Source organism: Haliaeetus leucocephalus, unplaced genomic scaffold, assembly GCF_000737465.1.
Source record: "Haliaeetus leucocephalus isolate CR32 unplaced genomic scaffold, Haliaeetus_leucocephalus-4.0 Scaffold252, whole genome shotgun sequence".
NCBI classification, from domain to species: Eukaryota; Metazoa; Chordata; class Aves; order Accipitriformes; family Accipitridae; genus Haliaeetus; species Haliaeetus leucocephalus.
The window spans coordinates 358,374-377,521 of NW_010972688.1; the positions used below are offsets into that span (position 1 = coordinate 358,374).

Consider the following 19,148-nt stretch of genomic DNA (forward strand, 5'->3'; position numbering starts at 1 on the left):
GCAGTAATTTTAGCACATTGTTCTACTACAGCAGAAATGGAGAACAGTTTAGTTCTATCCTCTTGGAGTACATTTTAGGTATTTGAAAATTGTTTAGATATGACTTTCTTCTACTTTCTAGATTAAAATACATCTGTTCTTTAAAAATTTCTTGATAGACCACAGGTGTTATTTTACCTTTGTCACTCTCATTTCTTCTCACTGTGATTTCTTGAACTGTTCCACATTTTTAAAGTGAAATATTCAAAACCAATGAAGAATTTCTGCTGATATCTAGAAAGTGCAAAATGGAGCAGAAGGATTATTCAGCTTATTTTAACACGCAATCCATTTGTTTTTACAACAAAGCAAGATAATGTTGTTTCATGTTTAGCTGTGATGTCCTATGATTCTCTGATCCTATTCTGATGGAATTAGCCAGTTATTCCATATTTTGATTTTGTGGAGCTGTGAAGGGCTTGGCTGTTGCTTAGGCACAGACACAAGTATAACTGAGACCACAGGTAAAGCACATTTGCTTGAGGGAGTAGAGTTCTGGTGAGAAGCAAGAAAATTTTTGGCAAAGTGGATGGTTTACTTCACAGTTAAGGTATAGTCATTCAAACAACAATAAAAGCCCAGTGCTACAACAGAAAATAGATGGAACTCCAGCAGGTACTGCAGGAACTGGCTACTTCTCACTAGGTGTGAACTAGACTTCCCTGAGTGAGGTAGATGCATGCATGTTTCTTGATTGCCAGAGCAATTGAAATAGAGATACAGAACAGGTTAACGTCCCTGCAAGATGATAACAATGCACTGAGAATTCCTTTAACGTTTGGTGATTCTTACTGATAGAAAGACGTAGATAAGTGCAGCTGGTGTTGAAAGCTACATGAGCAACTGGACTTGTTGTAGCAGGAAGTGTAGTTTGGTTACATGCTTCTGAGTAGGTATTTCCTTTGTAGGTATTCTGCAAATAAGGCATTTTGGCAGTGTCTGCAAAAAAGCAGGTGGTCATGATCTCTGTGAGTACTGATGACAAAAGAAAGGCCAGAGGAGGGTTTGGGAGACAGAATTCAAGCTCTTAGATGTAAAACTGAAGATCAGGACACCCTTGCATGAGCTTTATTTATATTCTGGTTCAGCTCACAGGATGAAACAAAAAAGGGGTAAATTCACAGCATGAATGGAAAATGTGATAGGGAAGAGAAACTCAGAATATCTAGGAGTGAGAGGACTTCGGGACTTATATGGAATTTACACAATTGGCATGAGTAATGGCCACGCTCATGTTGAATATGATGATTAATTACCACACATAGCAGAGTGGACAAGGGAACTCAGTGCTCAGTAGCAGTCAGAAAAATATCTCAAAACCAGGAATTTGCATAAGACATGCAGAAGAAGAAAAGAAGTGAAAAACCCAGAAAGCATGTGTATGCTTGTCTGTGAGTCCAGATTGTTTATCCATCCTGAATGCTGCATGCAGCTGTGGCCTGTCCATCTTAAAAAAAAAAAAAAAAAAAAAAAGGTAAACCAAGAAAAGATATAAAGAAGAACAAGAATAATAATCTGGACTTCTCACATACAGAGAGTGAATAGATACCAGGGCTCTCCCACTTGGAAAACAGGTAACTGCATGGAAAGTATGATGGGCATGGACAACTGGGAGTGAATGAATTGAGTACCATTATTTTTTGTCTCTCACAGTAAAAGAAGTAGGAGATATCAGAGAATATTATCTGACAACAGGTTTAAAGTAAACATAATGAAGTCTTTTTTTAATATATGATTAGTTCCTTTCCTCAGGGATGGAATGTTTCAAACAGGAATTTGAAAAATTTGTGTGAAAAATTGATAGTTTAACAAGACACAGAGACAGATTCTGTTTCAAACTATGTAGCAGATTACCAGAACCTGGGAGAGTATAATACAGGGAGTTTCTCCATACTATTGTCCCACTCTCATAATCCATCTTTTAAGCATGTACTCCAGGGTCCTGTTGCGGATGAGATATTTAACTAGATAAGCTCTTATTTGTGCTAACCATTTGCATATCCTGCAAGTACTTCCAAAAAGCACATCTGAGGAACACTCTGATTAAGGCTCCAACCCCATTTTCCACTGATTTTTACTGCTTTCTCTCCCACATCTCCTTACTTCCCCTTCCTTTTGTTCCTGTAAGTTCCCATCAGTCCTAGCACTGACAGACTATTCTGATAAGTTGCTGCAGGTCCCCAAACTTTGATCTACCAATTTAGATTGGGAATCACTCTCTTAAAACAGTGATAGAGTTCCTAGCAGAGTTTTTCCCATACTGTTGCAATGCAAACAATGACATCTTGTCATATTCACTAAATCCAGAAGAGTAGAAATCCCACAGATGAGCGTGTGACAATGGTAGTGAATCACTAAGTAAGACATTGGCTGGTTCATGTTTAATAAAGCCTCCTGCTTTATTCTACCCATAGTGAGAAGCAGAAATCATTGACATTTGAAACAAACTTTTTTTCAGGTCAAAAGCAGGGTAAAGAACCGAACAAAATCAATTTTCCTCTTCTGTCTTCAGCTTTTCCCTAATCCCTGAGGCAACAATGGCAAAAAACATTTCAGGGAAGAAGGTGCGAATGTAAACTGCTGCTCTGGGGATAGGGTTGGCAATAAGTACCTCCTGCTTCTTACTGCTTACTGTACACAAGACTTCCTCTGCCACCTCCACTGGGTGCACACCATATGCCACCTTTCTGAAAAAGACTGTAAATCAAACAGAGAGGAGTGAGAGCTACAGACAGACAGACACATCTGAGGGAACGGTGGTGAAAAGATGCACAGCTAGTGCATCAGTAAAATTAGTTAAATTCATACACACTTTCAATCTCTTACCCCTTCCCTTTCTCTCATCACTATGTCCCTAAGATCTTTTTACAATTTTGAAGTAAAACCCTCACAGTCCCTAAGAGAAGGAGCAAACCTGAGTGCAGTGAAAGTCTCCCTTTGGACCTTTCATGCTCTGCTCTACCTCCATTTCCCATCCCCTGGTGTATTTATTTTATTACATAATGTTGTCTCTTTCCATGTTCCTTCTCTTTTCACTAGGCTCATCTGAACTCTCCAATCTTTCTTTTCTTTTGCTCCCCTAACCTGTTCATCCTTTCTGTCATTTCCATTCTTTTCCCTATGCTCCTGTCTTCTCCCTGGGAAACCCTCCATACTGCTGTATAGGCCTTATCTACCATCTCTCTTGATGCATCAAACCTTACATTTCCAAATAGATGCCTCCCAGTTGCCAGGTGCTGGTTGGCGATGGTATGAACAGATGAAGGTTGGGTTCACAGTGCTGACAGAAATATCAAATTCTTCCATTTCAGCTCTAAGACAATCAAAAAAGCCTACAGCAGCATGCTTAGAAGCAGCATCTAAAAGAAAGAAAAAAAAAAAAAAACCACATATGCATGTTTGGATATATGAATGCATTGACATAGATGTATGGTATGATAGAGCTCCATAAAACATGAATGTTTGGAAAATTGAGCATGGAATGATTAGCCATCCTGTCACAATTAAAAATATCTATTTACATCTATCCTATATTTTCTGTCCACTAACTTTGCGTTTTATTAATGCAAAGACTTTTCATCATAGTTCAGGATGGGTTAGTTTCATTAGCAGCTTTGGATGAAAGACCTTCTTGAAAATTTTCTGGAAAGCCAAGCAGAATACAATTACTACATCTCCTTTTAAACTCCCGCACACAAATCCATTAAGTGCATGAGTCTCACTTTACAAAGCAGTAGCTAGTATCTACCAGTATGTTACATTTGTACATTACTTCATTCTTCATTATGGTTTCTATTAATATGCCCAGTACAGATGTTAGACTACAAGCTTGCCGTTTCCTGAATGTCTCCTAAGATCATAAAAACCCCTTGTTGTCACATTTTATATCCTCTTGTCCCCAATATCTCAGGCAGTAGTTATACTTCAAAGATACTATTTTAACTATTTCTTCTTGAGTTCCACTTCTTTGAAAATTTTTCAGCCAAATATGGTATTAAGAGTTTACTGAATTAGGATGCAAATTAGCACTTTTAATAATCTATTATCAGTGCCATTATCAGAGAATACTCACAATTTATGCATTAGAATGCACATTTTTCTATGTATAACTTACAAGCTGCACGAAATGGGATTCCTATTTTTCCTTGGATACTATTAATTAGAACAATTTGGCCACTTTTTCTTGAGATCATGCTGGGAAGAATAGCTAAAAAAAAGAAATAAAAAGCCACATAAGCAAAATACCTCAATGTATTTAGTAAAAAGAAGTGACAGCTGAAGTGTAGACAGCACAACTTTAACGAAGGTTGTCTCCATACTGCAATCAAAAATATCACAAAATCCAGTAGCTGGAAATTGAGTGTCTTCTAGACTTCACTTGGATTCTATGTGCAGATTTGGGTGAAATATTATCACATTTAATTGTCAGCCTGTCTGTATCCTTGCAAGGGTTTTGAAAACAACTGTCTTTGTAACAGAGGTAGCAAGCACATAAATAAAGGAGTCACCATATACAAAATACAATAAGCAGACATTTTTTTAAAAAGTCTGTCTTTCAAACACCTGCTTAGATATTTCTTGACCAATCTATTTCCAAACCCAAGCACTCTGATTTTGATCTTCTTCACCTCAATTTCAGTCCACTGATTTTCCCAGGATTGCATTTGATTCTAATGCAGAAGGCAAAAATAAGTGCAGATGAAACAGTGTAACACCAATGACTGGGATCTCAAGCTTTAAGTAGCAACAGCAAAACAGCAAAAGAAATTAAAATACCTTTGGTTAATGTTATAGGTCCAAAATAGTTGGCATCCATTATCTTTTTATCAAGTTCCAATGAAATGCTCTGCACTGCTCCTTTCACCTTCATGCTTGCATTGTTGATCAGTATATCCACACAGCCATAGCAATTCAGGATTTCCTTAGCTACATCTTGAATGCAGTTTATGTCTGAGATATCCATAAGTATGAGCTTTGGTGCATATGTCTAATAAAGAAAAGACTTATTTCAAGGATACCTGTTGTATAAAAATGTGTTTCTATTTACTTGTCTTGTAAATTAATCTACCTTGATATCTGAAGAAAGTGCTTTTATCATTCTTACAAAACCTTTCATTTGTTTTTTTTAACCCACTCTAGAAAGAAGGTAGTTCAGCAATGGGTATTCATAGACTCTGAAATTCAGATGAATCAGAACACCATGGGAAGGGTAAGCTGGACTAGATCTACCCTATTGAGTTTTGTCTCTCTTGTAATCAGTGGAGACAGATAATAGACACAGGGTGACTCCTACCACTCCAAGTTATAGTCTTTTTGTAATCAGCCCTCTGGAGAACTTTGCTGACAACAGAGGCTAGGATATAGTGCTTTGATAGATAATTTATGTATACATGGGGGACAGCTGAAAGGTAGGAATGGTTTGTTCAGCTATAGGTTATTCAAACAGAGTTTACTTTTGTATGATTTCTGCAGAGATGTAGATTTTATCAGCTATGGGACAAAGGAATGAACTCTGATTATCTTCTCTTATTATATTACTATGGCGATGTAATGCAGATCCCTTAGTCATACTTAATATTTTTTTCCTAGTTGAATCTGCACAGACTAACATGAACATACTACTTTTATGTTTATTTATGCAGATGAATGAAGCTTACTGAAAAAAAGGGGTCAAATGCAAATGTTTGTTGGTCTGGTGAGCAATGGCTGTAGAACTTGTGTGATGCCTTCAGAACACCTGTGCCCTGAAATGAGTAAGATATCTGTTGGTCACAGAAGGAAAGCTTTCCCATGAGCATCAAAGAAACACCTTCCAAGGAACCGGCAGCAGGGGCAGCCTTGCATGTCTACTTACATGGTGACCCAGTCAGTGGTAATGAGGAAAGGGTACTCTTATTCATATGGTCCCATGCCCTTCTAGATGGGACTTCTCCCAGAGCAGTGAAGAAACTCAAAATTATTTCAATATTTAGACCCATCTCTCACTCCTCGAGCGTTCTAATTATGTGAAAAATGGATGATACTTCCTGTGATTAAATGAAGCACTTTGGATCCCTTTCATCCAAATTAACAGGCAAATTCCTCTGCCTAGCATTTCTAGTTGGGTGGCTTGTTCAAAATGCAGGACCACTCAGCTGCTTTACAGTAATTGCCTTGAATTAGCTCAAGAGAGCAGGATTTCTGACTTATACTTTTGGCGTCATGCTCTGAAGACATTCAGAGGTGTTTCTCCCTCTCTCTCTCTGGACTGTGCTAAGTGTGTTACCTGGGTGACCAAAATCACCATTAACAGTGAATCATGTTTCATGTACCTTGTTCTACTGGATTTAAAAGCACTTTGTGTACCTGAACAAGGTGTTTACCTCAAGTTGTGAATTTTCAAAGCAGAGTGAGGAAATACTTACTATACTGGGGTCTGCCACACTAATTAAAGCATCATACAAGGCTTCTAACTTTTCCCATGTCCTGCCACACAGCACAAGTCTTGCTCCTCCTGTATGAAACACCCGAGAACATTCTAGGAGAGAAATACATTCAAAATAAATAATAACAACAATTTGATTTTGTTTATTTTGGTTGAAATGGGATGCTGGTTTTGCTAATGATGTTGAATCTATGCTCTAAAATTCATTAATTTTGAAAGAATAAATATATATGAGAAAAAAGAAAACATTAAATGGCAATAATATGTATGTGAGTAATAAATTAAAATTTAATGTAATGGTATAATGCACAATTAATGGTACAGCACAATGGCACTGTTTAGTCATGGGATTTAAAAATTTAATTAAGAAAATAACAATATGCCAGTTAATGGATGATGGCTTTGAGTTAGAAAAATTGTTCTGATTACCTTCCTTAACTCTCTCCACCTACAGCCACACTTGCTATAAAGCAAAATATATTCAAAAATACACAATTTAGGTTGTTACAATACAAACTGCATCTTCTGCAACTTCATGTCTACTGCAGTGTAAAGAAGAAACCAACCAACCCCAGTAAATAGTAAAACTAGCTCTGTATGCTACCTTCATGAAACTCTTGGCAACATGAAACTTACCTACAACTTTGAGAAAGAGCAATACAGAGAAATTTACCATCCACTGGCCCACAGATGGAGCATCAATGAGAGAGGCCTTTCTTCTACAGACCGTTCCCTCCATAGGTAATCCATCCCAAGACCTTTATCTCCTGAGTATTAGAACTTCCCAGTAGTCATCAGAGGCATCAGGGACCAGCCTGAACTACGTCTTGTTCAGCTACATTCCCTGAAGCCTTCCTAAGAAGGCCACTGAGAAGTTTCAGGGTATGCTGGGATGGCACTGCTTTTTTCTCCATATATTCAGGGTTATTCTGAGCTAGGGGTTCACCCCAGTTTAAGCTAGGTCTCTGGGGACGATGCTTCTCCCTTTCTTATGCAAGTGAACTATGACTGTGTTTTTCTGAAAGTGGGGACTCACGTAACAAGAGGAACTAGCAGTCAGTGTTACCCATCATACCACCTCAGTTCTGGCTACAAGACTGTAGCCAACTCATTAGTTTAGGTGTTCATGGGAGTATGTGATCAGCTCAATCCAGACTATGAAATACCAGGCTGGAGCATCTTGACAGCATGTCTGGTCTATTTTCTTGTCTAGGTGGTGTTGAGGGAGAATATCTTCCTCACTGTCCTGTCAGTTTGACCAAAGAAAGGTGTTTAAAAACATGGAGCATAGATATCTCATGGGCATCTTTTGGAAATTCATTGTCAGTTGTATCCCTCTGGCTGTTACAGGCTGCTACAGGGTGCACGTTCTAGATCAGCTAAACTGAAACTGTGGCTCTCAGTCCAGGAATCTGTCAAGGTTGTCCTCCTGACCAGGAAAAGTACACAATTGCCCATCTTTTCTTTCTTGGAATAGATAATGTCTTTCAGATAGGCCTGAGGATGCGACAGATGATGTGCCCACTGTGCCCCAAACCAGATGTCTGTGGGTTTGACAGTGGGTTATGTGTGCTGGTAGGATTGGAAATCAAGAGTTATTTTTTCCCTCATGTGGGTTTTTTTTCCTGATTAGGTCTCCCAGAAAGCTCTCAGTCTTGGAGCCCTCATATTTGGTCCCTAAACCAAATCTGTATGACATATTCAGTATGGGAGGAACAGGAATGCGGTCTTACAATTACTCTTAGGCCTTTCCAGCATACTTGATTTGTCTTAGTTACTATGGCCTTTTTTGAATGGGAAAGAGTACAAACCTAGTGCTGTCTGTCCTCCAAAAAGCATTTTCTTTAGATTTCGATACCCACAGGCTAATCCAGTTATGCTAATATGCCCATCTTAGATTTCTTAAATGCCCATGCTAGACTCTTAGTATCTGTATGGAAGCACTTCTGGATCCACTCTTCTATTTTTGTAAACCTGTGCAGCTGGAAACTTTTATTTATGTAATCTTTTTCATTATTTACAAGAGTAATTTTATGCATGTCTTTCATTTTCTTTTTTCTAGCATAGAAAGATTTTTGATTTAAAACCCCAAAGATTATTTGCCAGTACTAGGACAACTACACCAGTATTTTTCATATAAATATAACAGCTGGGGCAACTTTGTGAATAAAATGTGACTACTGTGTGAACAGCAATAAAAGGGGAAAAGGGAAATGAATTATGTTCTCCTCTAGAACTATCCTGGACTTTCCTGAGATATAGCACTGAGAAGAAACAGGAATCAGGTTAAATAACAACCATAAACCACTGCAAACAACTTCAATCGTCATAGTTTTTGTTTCTCTTTTTAAACGTTGATGAATGTTGTCTTTAGTCCGGAAATTATGGCATGTTGGAAAAGGAATCTGGCTGTTGCCTAAGAGCTCAAATATGCAGCAGCTGGCCACACAGCTGGTATTTTAAAGCTCTGGATGAATGGCCATCACATATGCATGAGTGGACTGCACAGTAAATTCTGCATGATTTGGAATGATTCGAGCCTGCAAATAACTTCTCTGTATCACCCTATGGGATACTAGCAGTAGATATGTTTAGGATAATAAAATAAAATTGCTTTGAGTTACCTCCTTTTTCATCTCTGTGGGAAAGGGCGGGGGGGGAGGTAATTGCCTTTGTAGCCTCAAGGGAGAGGCAGCAGCTAGTCACAAAATTTAAAAAAAAATAAATGAAGAAAGGTTAATAAAGAAATTGAACTTATGAAAATATTCCTCGGGTGGCATGCAGTGCTGGAGCAAGGTACCTGAAGAAATCATAGAATAGAATAGAATAGAATAGAATAGAATAGAATAGAATAGAATAGAATGGGTTGGATTGGGTTGGGTTGGGTTGGGTTGGAAGGGACCTTAAAGATCACCTAGTTCCAACTCCCTTGCCATAGGCAGGAACACCTTCCACTAGATCAGGTTGCTTAAAGCCCCATCCAACATGGCCTTGAACACTACCAGGGTTGGGGCATCCACAAATTCTCTCTGGGCAACCTATTCCACTGTCTCTCCACCCTCACAGTAAAGAAGTTCTTCCTAATACCTAATCTAAACCTACCTTCTTTCAGTTTAAAACCATTAGCCCTCATCCTATCACTACACTCCATGATAATGAGTCCCTCCCTATCTTTCCTGTAGGCACCTTTAAGTACTGGAAGGCTGCTATACAGTCTTCTGGGAGCCTTATCTTTTCTAGGCTAAACAACCCCAACTCTCTCAGCCTGTCCTCACAGAGGAGGTGCTCCAGCCCCCTGATCGTCTTCATGGCCCTCCTCTGAACCTGCTCAAGCAGGTCCATGTCTTTCTTATGCTGGGGCCCCAGACCTGAACACAGTACCCCAGGTGGGGTCTAATGAGAGCAGAGTAGATGGGGAGAATCACCTCCCTCGACCTGCTAGCCACACTTCTTTTGATCCAGCCCAGGATGTAATTGACTTTCTGGACTGCAAGCGCACATTTCTGGCTCATATTCAGTTTTTCATCCACCAATACCCCCAAGTCCTTCTCCACAGGACTGCTCTCAATCCACTCATCACCAGCCTGTATTTGTGCTTGGGATTTCCCCAACCCATGTGCAGGACCTTAGCCTTGGCCTTGTTGAACTTCACAAGGGTTGCACAGGCCCTCCTCTCAAGGCTGTCAAGGTCCATCTGGATGGCATCCCTTCCTTCCAGTGTGTCACCCTCACCACTCAGCTTGGTGTCATCGGCAAACTTTCTGAGGGTGCACTCAATCCCACTGTCCATGTTGCCAACAAGGATGTTAAAAAGCAATGGTCCCAATAACAACCCCTGAGGAACTCCACTCATCACTTGTCTCCACTTGGATACCGAGCTGTTGATCACAACTGTGAGTCCAGCCATCCAGCCAATTCCTTATTTACCAAGTGGTCCATCCACCAAATCCATGTCTTTCCAATTTAGAGACAAGGATGTCGTGTGGGACAGTGTCAAATGTTTTGCACAAGTCCAGGTAGATGACGTCTGTTGCTCTTCCTTTATCTTATGTTCAATAAATGTTCTGTACCCTTGCAGGTTTCCAATATTTGGCTTGAAGCCACAATGCACCAGATCTAGCACTGGTGATATTCCTGCTCCAAGCAGGACTTCTGTCTAGAAACCTCTAGGTATCCTATGATTCTATGAGACACCCAATCTTAGCTGGAGAACTGCAAATCATACTTCACCAAACAAAAATACTGAAATATAACCAATCAGAGAAAATTCATGCTAACATTATCTTCAACTGAAACTGAAGTGTGTCAGGGAAAGGGAAGACCAGGTGGGACGTGGAGGTCAGAATTATTTCATACCTTGTCCTAACAGGCTCTGATAAAGAGCACTCCTTGCCAACATAATGTGTATTTCCGTTGCAGGTCTCTGCTCTGTTTTGCTAAGGAATAATTCTGCAAGACCATTCCCTTTCCCCATCTGTTTTCTGCTTTGGAGTGTAAGGTTTCTAACATACAGGAAGTCTTCACTGAAAATGCCAAAATGTAGCCTGAAGCTATGGTTGCCTTATCAGGCATTTGCATATACTGCCCCTCAAGTGATGCCTAGTGCAGAACTGTACATAAGCAATATATGACCCGGTACCTTTAATCCGGTAGCACTGTGTAGGCAGGAAATACAAGCCAAGAAGAAGTATATGCTAAGAGGCTGGCCACCCAGGCAATCAGTTTATATAAATAGATAAATTATCACATACGCTTTCCTTCTGTCCACTGAACCCACCATTACACACAGCCAGGCAGCCCAGTTGGAGGTACTGGAGTGATAAATAATATCATAAATATATAATATATAAATATAAGTGGAGTAACATGGGTGATAAAGGGGGCAGAGATACAAACAGGGACAGAGGGGTGAGCACTGTTGTTTACAGGGAGCAGGAAATGTTGAAGTCTTTAAGGGCTGAAAAGGAACATGTAAAGAGTAAGGTGACACCTGTTTATACTGATTTGCTGCTACCCTCCAGTGACAGCTTAAGTAATAAGATCTCATAGTAGCAACATGCTAAAAATAGAACTCTTAATGTGCTTACAAAACCTCTCATTCTATTGAATTAAATAAATACAAAGCTCTGTAGTTCCTAAAAGTTTACCAGAAGTTCCTGTGGCTGAAACTAAAAATGTACATTTAAAAATCATAGGATTCATTTAAATATATATTTCTTAACTTCTGCTTCATCCGTGCAGTTATGAATATATACAAGTTAATGTATGCACATTTTATCACCTAAGAGGTGGCTCTCTGGCTGTTTCTATTCTCTGACACTGAGAAAAAATGAGACAACTCACCCTTGCCCAGTCCAGAGATGGCATCCGTGATCACCACCACCTTGTTTTGCACAGCTGACTTGGACAATAGCCACCTGACTGACTGGTAAATATAAATAATTCCACTGATCCCTAAGAGAAGTAATGGCAGAGCAAATACAGCAAGAAAACCCATCTCTGTGGGAAACAAAAGACAATATGAGAGTAACAGTAATCATAATATGCAATCATTGTTTTTCAAATTATTCTTATCTAAAAAAGCAATGTTTTCATATATAGGAAATCCAGTAATCAGCATGCCAAAGACTTGAAGCAGTGGCAAGCTTCTTTTCCAATCAATGGCTTAATATTATCATTTAATAAGCAGGGTAATACTGTTTCTTTGTTTTCCTTATCATTGCATGGTCTAACCAAATCTGGATTCCTTTTATTCAAAATTACTCTATGTTGGCAAAAACATAATAGAGTTTTAGTACAAATATTGCCTTGAGGCAAAACATAGGCTAAAATATAACACTGAACTTTTAATTATGTTACTATTACAGGAAAACAGATAAAAAGCTTTTAATCCTAATTTCAGATAAAACACATAACAAAAGTGGTTTCTGTTCTATAAAGACAGAGGAAAACAGAATCACTTACTATGGCTATGAAGACTCCAGGTACAGATAAAGCATTCTTTTGTATTTTGTAAATTTTTGTATTAAAGGTTTAATTAAAGTCCTTTAACAATTTCATAGAGCATTGCATTTGTTGAGGCTGCTTGCCCTGAATGAGAATGGCTATGTATAGCCACATGACAGAGATACTTTAAAAGTAAATATAGCATCTGCAGTGTGATTCAGATGCCTGACCTATCTAGTCCAACAGGCTGGGCAGCCATGTAAAAGATATTAGTACAGTATCAATTCAGCTGTACAAAGAAACATCTATCTTTCAGTCTTGCCTTCAGTTGTAGTTGTTCATGGGACTGTCTCAACTTCTTGTAATTGGCCTTCAATTAACTTTACACATAAAAACATTTGTATAAACCCCATTATAACAATAGGTCTTCAAAACCAAGCAAAAGGTACCATAAAGAAGTTGTCACTTGAAATAATCACTGTTCAGCAATATGAATGGTGTATGTATGTGTCAGGAAAAGGTCTTTGAGCAAGCTGGCTTGGGAACCAGTGCATCACACAGAGCTGCTGTGGGCAGCTGAGTGGGGGAGCACAGACCAGGCTGGCGTACTGCGCTTCTAGGTGCCGCAGGCTGCTTTCCATTCTTGGTATCTGCAAGGCAGATGTGCCTCTTTCCCAGCAATTTCATGACCATATCAACTTTAGGTAAGTGATCTTTTACATTTCCTGCAGAGAGATATGATCTGTTAAACTGACAATCATAGTTATGGGTTGCCCTTCGGGGTTCTAGAGAAAAGAATGGTTTACCATAAATCATTCCTGTTTGCTCTTTCAAAAAATTGTATTGCAGTCTTAAAATTGTAAGTTTTGACAGCTAGATTCAGTGCTCCTGTTCATGCTGTGTAAGTGGTCATCTAAATTCTATGTTCTAATTTTCATCTCCAATGAAAGAATGACAAGTCTACAAATGATAGAGAATCATTGATACTGGAGTGTTGGAACAAGGAACAAGGACTTCATGGTTAGGTCTGCAGGTACCAGGACAGTGTTAGCTTTCAATGAGTGGGAAAGGATAGAAAGTTATTCAAGAGGGCATAGGACGGGACTAGTTTGTAAACCCAACTTGCTCTAGAAGCTAATGACATTGGGAATGAACATGCATATTCCTGCCTGTGCAAGTTGAAGTTCCCTGCCAAAGAACCCATGATTTAAGATTTCCAAACCACAGAACTGAATAACATGATAATGTTTGAAACATTGTGTGCACTTCTAGCTCAGAAGACTCCATACCAAAAGGCAGATATGAAGAAATACCTACTTTCCAATGCAAAATGGTCATGGTGTCCTGAAATTTACATCAGTTTCCACAGGAGAATGTAAAAACATAAATTGAGCTAAGAAGTCATACCAAGCCACCTGCAGAAGCAGAGGAAATCTGATTTTCCATCACCCCTAAAGCCCCATCTATCTTCGCTTACTTTCAAAGCATCAGTTTTAAATAAATAGATATGCATTTCCCTATCAGTAAGTAAGCTGGTTTGTTCCTTTTATGGAACAGGATGTGTTGTTTGTTTAATTTATTCAGGGTTCTGAAAACATTTTTCTGTGAAGGTGAAACATCAAAAAAAAGCACACACTAAAGACAGACGATTTATAGGAGTTCCAAGTGATTTGTTTGCTTTGTTTCCAAATGAACTCGAGCAATGGTACAAGTAATGTAAGAGCAAGAACAGGAAAAAGTCAATTGAAAGAACTAGACAACCAACAATGTGTAAGATTGTAATGATAAAATGCTAACATGTCTGTTAATATTAATGAACAATTGTAAAGGAAGACTGCCTGCATCATCTGGAAAAATGCAGACATACAGTGACTGCAATAACCAAAGCACCCAAATCTTTCCAAACACATCTCTGTTGGGTGAAGTGCCATAAAAATGCATTCTGCACTGCCACCTACAGAGCACCATTGGAAACACCAAAGAAACAAGAATCATTACAAATTGTTTCAGAGGGTAGATACCATAAAAAGGGTAACTCATCTACAGGGAAACAAACAAAAGTGAGGCCCTCGCTCTCCCTCAGCTAGCTCTGAAAGTCTCTACGTTCCCAACCCCTTTGTCGAGAGCAGATCAGTATGTGTCCAAACCTAAAACTTTCTGGAGATCTAGGGCTTAATTCCCTGAAGTGATCAACCCAGGAGGCTGTCTGAGATCATTACCATGCACTTACATACACTTACATTTCACATTGGTCAGAAGTGCTGGACATGGCATTGGGTGGTCAGGTGGGTGTTCTTCGATGTTTTGTTTGGTTTTGTTTGTTTCTTGGAGGAAACAAGAGTTTAACACACTGTAGAGAAAGCAATTATTAGGGGCCCTGGTGGTTAAAGCATTCATCCAAAAACAAGAAACCAAGATTTCAAATCCGTGTCTGGCCCCAAAAGATGATCCTAGCTTTACAGCTATCATTTCTGGGGGTTGTGAAATCCCTAAGCATGGGCATATTCTCATCTACAGCGTAGCTCTTTATTTTAATCTTTGGCTGCCTAACATCTAGGAATACAATTCTGTCTTTCAGTAGAAAAAGAAAGGCATATGGATTTTCATACACTTTGAGAGGATATGTGTCTCCAGCACTCAAAGCCAGAGACATTTTTAATACCAGCAGTAGCCAGGTGAAGTGCTTTAGTTCTGTGCTTCTTATGCTTCCCATAAAGGCATGTAGGCTGTAGTGAGTCCAGGGTTCCCCATTTGTCTCAAACATGTGACATTGTAGGGCATTTGCTGTGACTGCATTATTTTCACAGTTCAATTAATTTTACCTTTTTTTTTTCCCCTCAGCCATTGTTTCTGTTTCCTTCCATTCATATTTTATTGATTTTCCTTCTATTTTCTTTTGATAGCTTTGAAATCACTGAGCATACGGATAGTACCATTTCTACTTAAAGATACTTTTGGCATTTGCTAGAATTCCTGTGTTTATACCTATGTAATAACCGTCATGAATGGTTCCCACTATTCATAGACCTGTTGTTGACTTGCACAATTAGCCCATCATATATTCATAATACTTCTATGAATATTTTCAAGCCTTGGAAAGCACTGAAATTCTTGCTTGAAAAAGCAGTCAGTACCATGTTTGGTCGTGGGACCAGCAGACACATACAGTATTTCCATTCTCAATGTAAAAAAACTAATCTTAACAATTTTTGACTAAAAAAACTGCCCTTTGGAAAGTTTTGCGATCACAATGTAAGAACCAAAAACCTTTGAATCAGAAACATAGTGTCAACAGAAGAATATATAGTTCAAGTCAAACACACTGCCTGCTCAAGGTCAAAACCACTCGTCAGTCCATGTCATTATTTATTTGATGTTCTCTTCCCACACATCCACAGCAGTGGTGTGTCACAGTATGTAGGTATGGTTCCTCCTACATAATCAGAAAGGTAAGCATCCTGATAAAAAACTACAAGGAAAGTTGGTGTTCATCTCAGTAATAGAGACATATGTAGGCTCTACAGAGAGATCTGGACAGGCTGGATCAATGGGCTGAGGCCAATTGTGTGAAGTTCAACAAGGCCAAGTGCTGGGTCCTGCACTTCGGTCACAGCAACCCCAAGCTGCAGCACTACAGGCTTGGGGAAGAGTGGCTGGAAAGCTGCCCTGCAGAAAAAGACCTGGGGGGGCTGGTTGACAGCTGGCTGAATATGAGCCAGCAGTGTGCCCAGGTGGCCAAGAAGGCCAATGGCATCCTGGCCTGTATCAGAAATAGTGTGCCCAGCAGGAGCAGGGAGGTGTTTGTTCCCCTGTATTCGGCACTGGTGAGGCCACACCTCAAGTACTGTGTTCAGTTTTGGGCCCCTCACTACAGGAAAGACATTGAGTTGCTGGAACATGTCCAGAGAAAGGCAACAAAGTTGGTGAGGGGCCTGGAGCACAACTCTTATCAGGAGCGGCTGAGGAAGCTGGGACTGTTTAGTCTGGAGAAGAGAAGGCTGAGGGGAGACCTTATCACTCTCTACAACTACCTGAAAGGAGGTTGTAGTGAGGTGGGTGTTGGTGTCTTCTGTCAGATGGCTAGTGATAGGACAAGAGGAAATGGCCTCAAGTTGTGGCAAGGGAGATTTAGGATGGATATTAGGAAAAATTTCTTTACTGAGAGGGTTGTCAGACATTGGAATAGGCTGCCCAGAGAAGTGGTTGAGTCACCATACCTGGAGGTATTCAAAAAGCGTGTAGACAAGGTACTCCAGAACATGGTTTAGTGGGCATGGATGATGGTTGGACTCGATGATCTTGAAGGTCTTTTCCAACCTAAATGATTCTATGATCCTATGTTTCTACGATTCTATATGAGCATATAGTCAATCATCTGCCCTCTTTTCTCCTGAAGGAGACTCTCTTGGGTTGACCAACAAGTTTCCCTCCAGTTTCCTGGTGGGCTTGGATCTGCAGTCAGCTTCATTACCATCCATAGGCATCTCCACTCCTACTGTTGGTAGGTCTCATCTTTTCTCTTTACCTGATTTCATACATTATTGTTGTGGTTTAACCCCAGCCAGCAACTAAGCACCACGCAGCCACTCACTCACTCCTCGCCCCCCAGTGGGATGGGGGAGAAAATCGGGAAAAGAAGTAAAACTCGTGGGTTGAGATAAGAACGGTTTAATAGAACAGAAAAGAAGAAACTAATAATGATAATGATAACACTAATAAAATGACAACAGTAGTAATAAAAGGATTGGAATGTACAAATGATGCGCTGTGCAATTGCTCACCACCCGCCAACCAACACCCAGCTAGTCCCCTGAGCGGCGATTCCCTGTGCCCACTTCCCAGTTCCTATACTAGATGGGACGTCACATGGTATGGAATACACCGTTGGCCAGTTTGGGTCAGGTGCCCTGGCTGTGTCCTGTGCCAACTTCTTGTGCCCTGGCTGGGCATGAGAAGCTGAAAAATCCTTGACTTTAGTCTAAACACTACTTAGCAACAACTGAAAACATCAGTGTTATCAACATTCTTCACATACTGAACTCAAAACATAGCACCCTACCAACTACTAGGAAGACAGTTAACCCTATCCCAGCTGAAACTAGGACAATTATTCCCCATTTTTTTTTCTACTTCTCAATCCACCTTTTTGTGGTCATTTCATCTCCCCTCTCTTCTCAAAATCCTTCCTGAGAAACAATCCACTGTGAATTACTTTTTGCTCATTGGTCCCAGTTCCGCAACACCCATATACAAATTATGTGGCTCTGATCTGGTTACCTAGGCAATCTCAGCCTGATAAGGCATTACTAATATGATTAGTGAGTGCCCTACCAAGAGTCTGCACCTCAAAATTACCCTACAATTATCCCATTTATAACAGTTGCATATCAGTTATCTTATACGGTCCTTGAAAATAATCATTGTACTTCAGCCTTCATTCCTCTGCCTAGTTTCAGCTGAGCAGGAGTTTCATATACTATCTGCAGACAGTCTGCACAGTAAAGCAAGAGAATATGTTCTGCACACCTGGAATAGAATGAAAAAACGGAAGCCCCTTCCTCACAGAACATGTGATAGCATATGTCCATACATTCTGTATGTTATGTCTAAATATTTTTTATGGTTTTAATATTTTGTGCCAGCTGTGGAAACTGGTTTGCTGCTAGATGACTGTAAAAGTGAGATTTGGTAAATAATTATTAGAAATCTTATACTAACACTATGATTGAAACAATAGACAAAAGTGTAGCCAAGTAATTAACTAGTGGAGGTAGTTACTCATAAGTTTTACAGTTCTTTGCTCTTATGACTGTATGTTCCTGTACATTAGATAAGAATAATATTGAAACTGACCATATGTGACTGAAACCATGTTAAGCTCCAAGATCAAAGAACAAGGATGACAAACAAAGACTTGAAGGTCAGCCAACAGAATTTCAAATGGCTCGGTGGTCGCAAAAGCAGCCCTTCAACTCAAATGAAGAACCACTGCACATGATCAGATGTAGGCAGTACTATGATAATCAGTTACGGTAATTTTTATGTCTATGTATACTAATCTGATTAATACATAATTAGTTACTCTATAGAACCTGTTTGTGCTGAAGCTGTGGCATGCACACTAGGTGGAATTATCCCCCGTGCATCCAGTGCTGCAATAAAGAATGCCTGCTTTCTAAAACTCTAAAATTGAGTCTTAGAGAGTTTCTTCCACCGGCTTTTTGGTACCACATGTGCAGTAAAAAAGGAGGACGCTGTGACTTTAAGTGGAGATGAGGATGCAAGAACCAGTAGGAGAAAGGGTGACTAAGCCAAAATGTAAAACAACTGATAATTGTTGCTCAGAATGTATAAATGTCTTCTGTGTGTTAACGAAGGTGTGCTAGATTTGTGGAGTCACCACCTGGCACAGCCATGAAATAAACAAATATCTTGACTCTGTGTGTTATTGGCTCTTTGTACACTGGGTGAAGAACCCCATTTGGGGACAACAATGTGACCAGACAGCATCCTTGCCCTGGAATTGTCTCAGTCACGGTCATGGTTCCCTTCACAGGCTTTGGCTGGTTATTAAGGCCTGGTGCTCCTGAAGGATTTTTTGCTCACAGACTCCTTCTTATAGATTTAAGGAGAGAGATCAGTTCTCACTGTGCACAATTTGTCATAACCAGTCAGATGGTATTTTTGGTTTACTATTGTCAACAGGAGACTTTAAGAATTTTTCATGGCTTTCAAATTC

At 39.7% G+C, this 19,148-nt stretch overlaps 1 protein-coding gene across 1 annotated transcript; it reads right to left on the minus strand.

The window, feature by feature from the left end:
• Window positions 1-2,424: 2,424 nt before the first annotated feature.
• On the minus strand, window positions 2,425-12,552 carry DHRS7C (dehydrogenase/reductase (SDR family) member 7C). The gene is made up of 7 exons (XM_010568757.1): window positions 12,428-12,552; window positions 11,807-11,962; window positions 6,444-6,556; window positions 4,816-5,026; window positions 4,154-4,246; window positions 3,243-3,398; window positions 2,425-2,736 (listed from the first exon to the last, which is right to left on the minus strand). The coding sequence occupies exons 2-7, from the start codon at window positions 11,958-11,960 to the stop codon at window positions 2,528-2,530; spliced, it is 936 nt and encodes a 311-aa protein (XP_010567059.1). The 5' UTR covers window positions 11,961-11,962; window positions 12,428-12,552; the 3' UTR covers window positions 2,425-2,527.
• Between the last annotated feature and the right edge of the window lie 6,596 nt (window positions 12,553-19,148).